This window comes from Limulus polyphemus, unplaced genomic scaffold (genome assembly GCF_000517525.1).
Source record: "Limulus polyphemus unplaced genomic scaffold, Limulus_polyphemus-2.1.2 Scaffold1197, whole genome shotgun sequence".
Classification (NCBI taxonomy): domain Eukaryota; kingdom Metazoa; phylum Arthropoda; class Merostomata; order Xiphosura; family Limulidae; genus Limulus; species Limulus polyphemus.
The window spans coordinates 295594-296957 of record NW_013666807.1 but is presented as its reverse complement, the minus strand read 5'-3'; the positions used below and the strand labels follow the sequence as shown (position 1 = coordinate 296957).

At 32.9% G+C, this 1364-nt stretch overlaps 1 protein-coding gene across 1 annotated transcript in view; it reads right to left on the bottom strand.

Moving 5' to 3' along the window:
- Positions 1-1364, bottom strand: part of LOC106462555 (peroxisomal acyl-coenzyme A oxidase 3-like) — a 21945-nt gene that overhangs the window by 15270 nt on the left and 5311 nt on the right. The window contains exon 4 of the mRNA XM_013922491.2: positions 1173-1247. Coding sequence (XP_013777945.1) covers positions 1173-1247 — 75 coding nt within the window. The remainder of the gene's footprint in view (positions 1-1172; positions 1248-1364) is intronic.

Here is a 1364-nt window from a genome sequence, read left to right as displayed (position 1 = left end):
GAGCACTTTAGGTACTGATGAAACACAGCTAACCATCGTCACGAGTGAGCACTTAAGGTACTGATGAAACACAGCTAACTATTGTCACGAGTGAGCACTTAAGGTACTGATGAAACACAGCTAACCATCGTCATGAGAGAGCACTTAAGGTACTGATGAAACACAGCTTAACCATTGTCACGAGAGAGCACTTAACATATTAGCGAAACATAGCTTATCATCATTTTGAGCTTGAACTTAATTCTTTGTATTTTTATGCTGAAACTAACATCAAAATTAATTCCGCAAGTTAAGACAAAACGTGAAACAAAAACAAAAAGTTTGATTAATTCACAATTTTCAAGGTATTAACAGAATGATGTTTTTTAAATGTTTAAAGAAAGTCAAATGTCTTATCTTTGTCAGGTTCCTTTAAGCCAACAACTTGAACAACAAAGAATTTTATCAATGCTTCCCATCAACCAACACTTGAAGCTTACATATAAAAATGGTCACCGATCCTAAATAATCCACAAAATGGCAAGGAAAAAAACCCCAAAATATTTCCCATAATGCCTCACAGCCTTAAAACCGTCCTTCGTGTAGTTTTAGAATCGGTACAAATTCACCGTTTGAGCATTTAGTTTCCATTTCCCCCAAGAGAAATAGCATTGTTACACTTCTGCTCAATTTGAAACTGGCAAAGAAGGTAGAGCCTATACCTTGCATATATCATTACAATAAAACTGGGGGAAAAAACAACAACCTCTGATGGTCCCCAGTTTTATTCTAAAGAGATAAATATGCTTTCTAATGTTTCTTTAAATCCAACACTAGTTCAAAAACATGCAACTCAAAATATCTTTCATCAAAAACAGGATGTAATATAACAAAAGTCTAAGTATAATTCAGTTCTTTACAACTTATCTTAAAACAACTCTTAAGATAACTATTATTGTAACAGATGGCTGTATTCTGATCACTACTGTTCATCTTATTCCAGCTGGCCTGAAAAGCTCTGGACTGCGCAAAACACATCATCGGCAATGGATATGACAAATTTAGTACGATCGAAATACTATTATACACTCTTTTAATTTATGAAAATCCTTAAGGGACTAGATTAAGAATGAAGTATTAAAAAATATATTAGGCCTAACGTAACGTCTTACGACAAGTTATAATTACCTTACCTTAAACTTTTCAAGATCATCCAACAGGCTGCGATGCTTCTTCGTACCCTGTCCTCGTAAACTTGCCCCAAAAAACTAGAAAAATATTATGTTAAATTACACTTAACAATCCCTAAATCTAAAAAAATTACATACAGTTTTTTTCATTTTGAATTGATTATTTGTTTCTTGGAAAAAAAAAAAAAAAAAAAA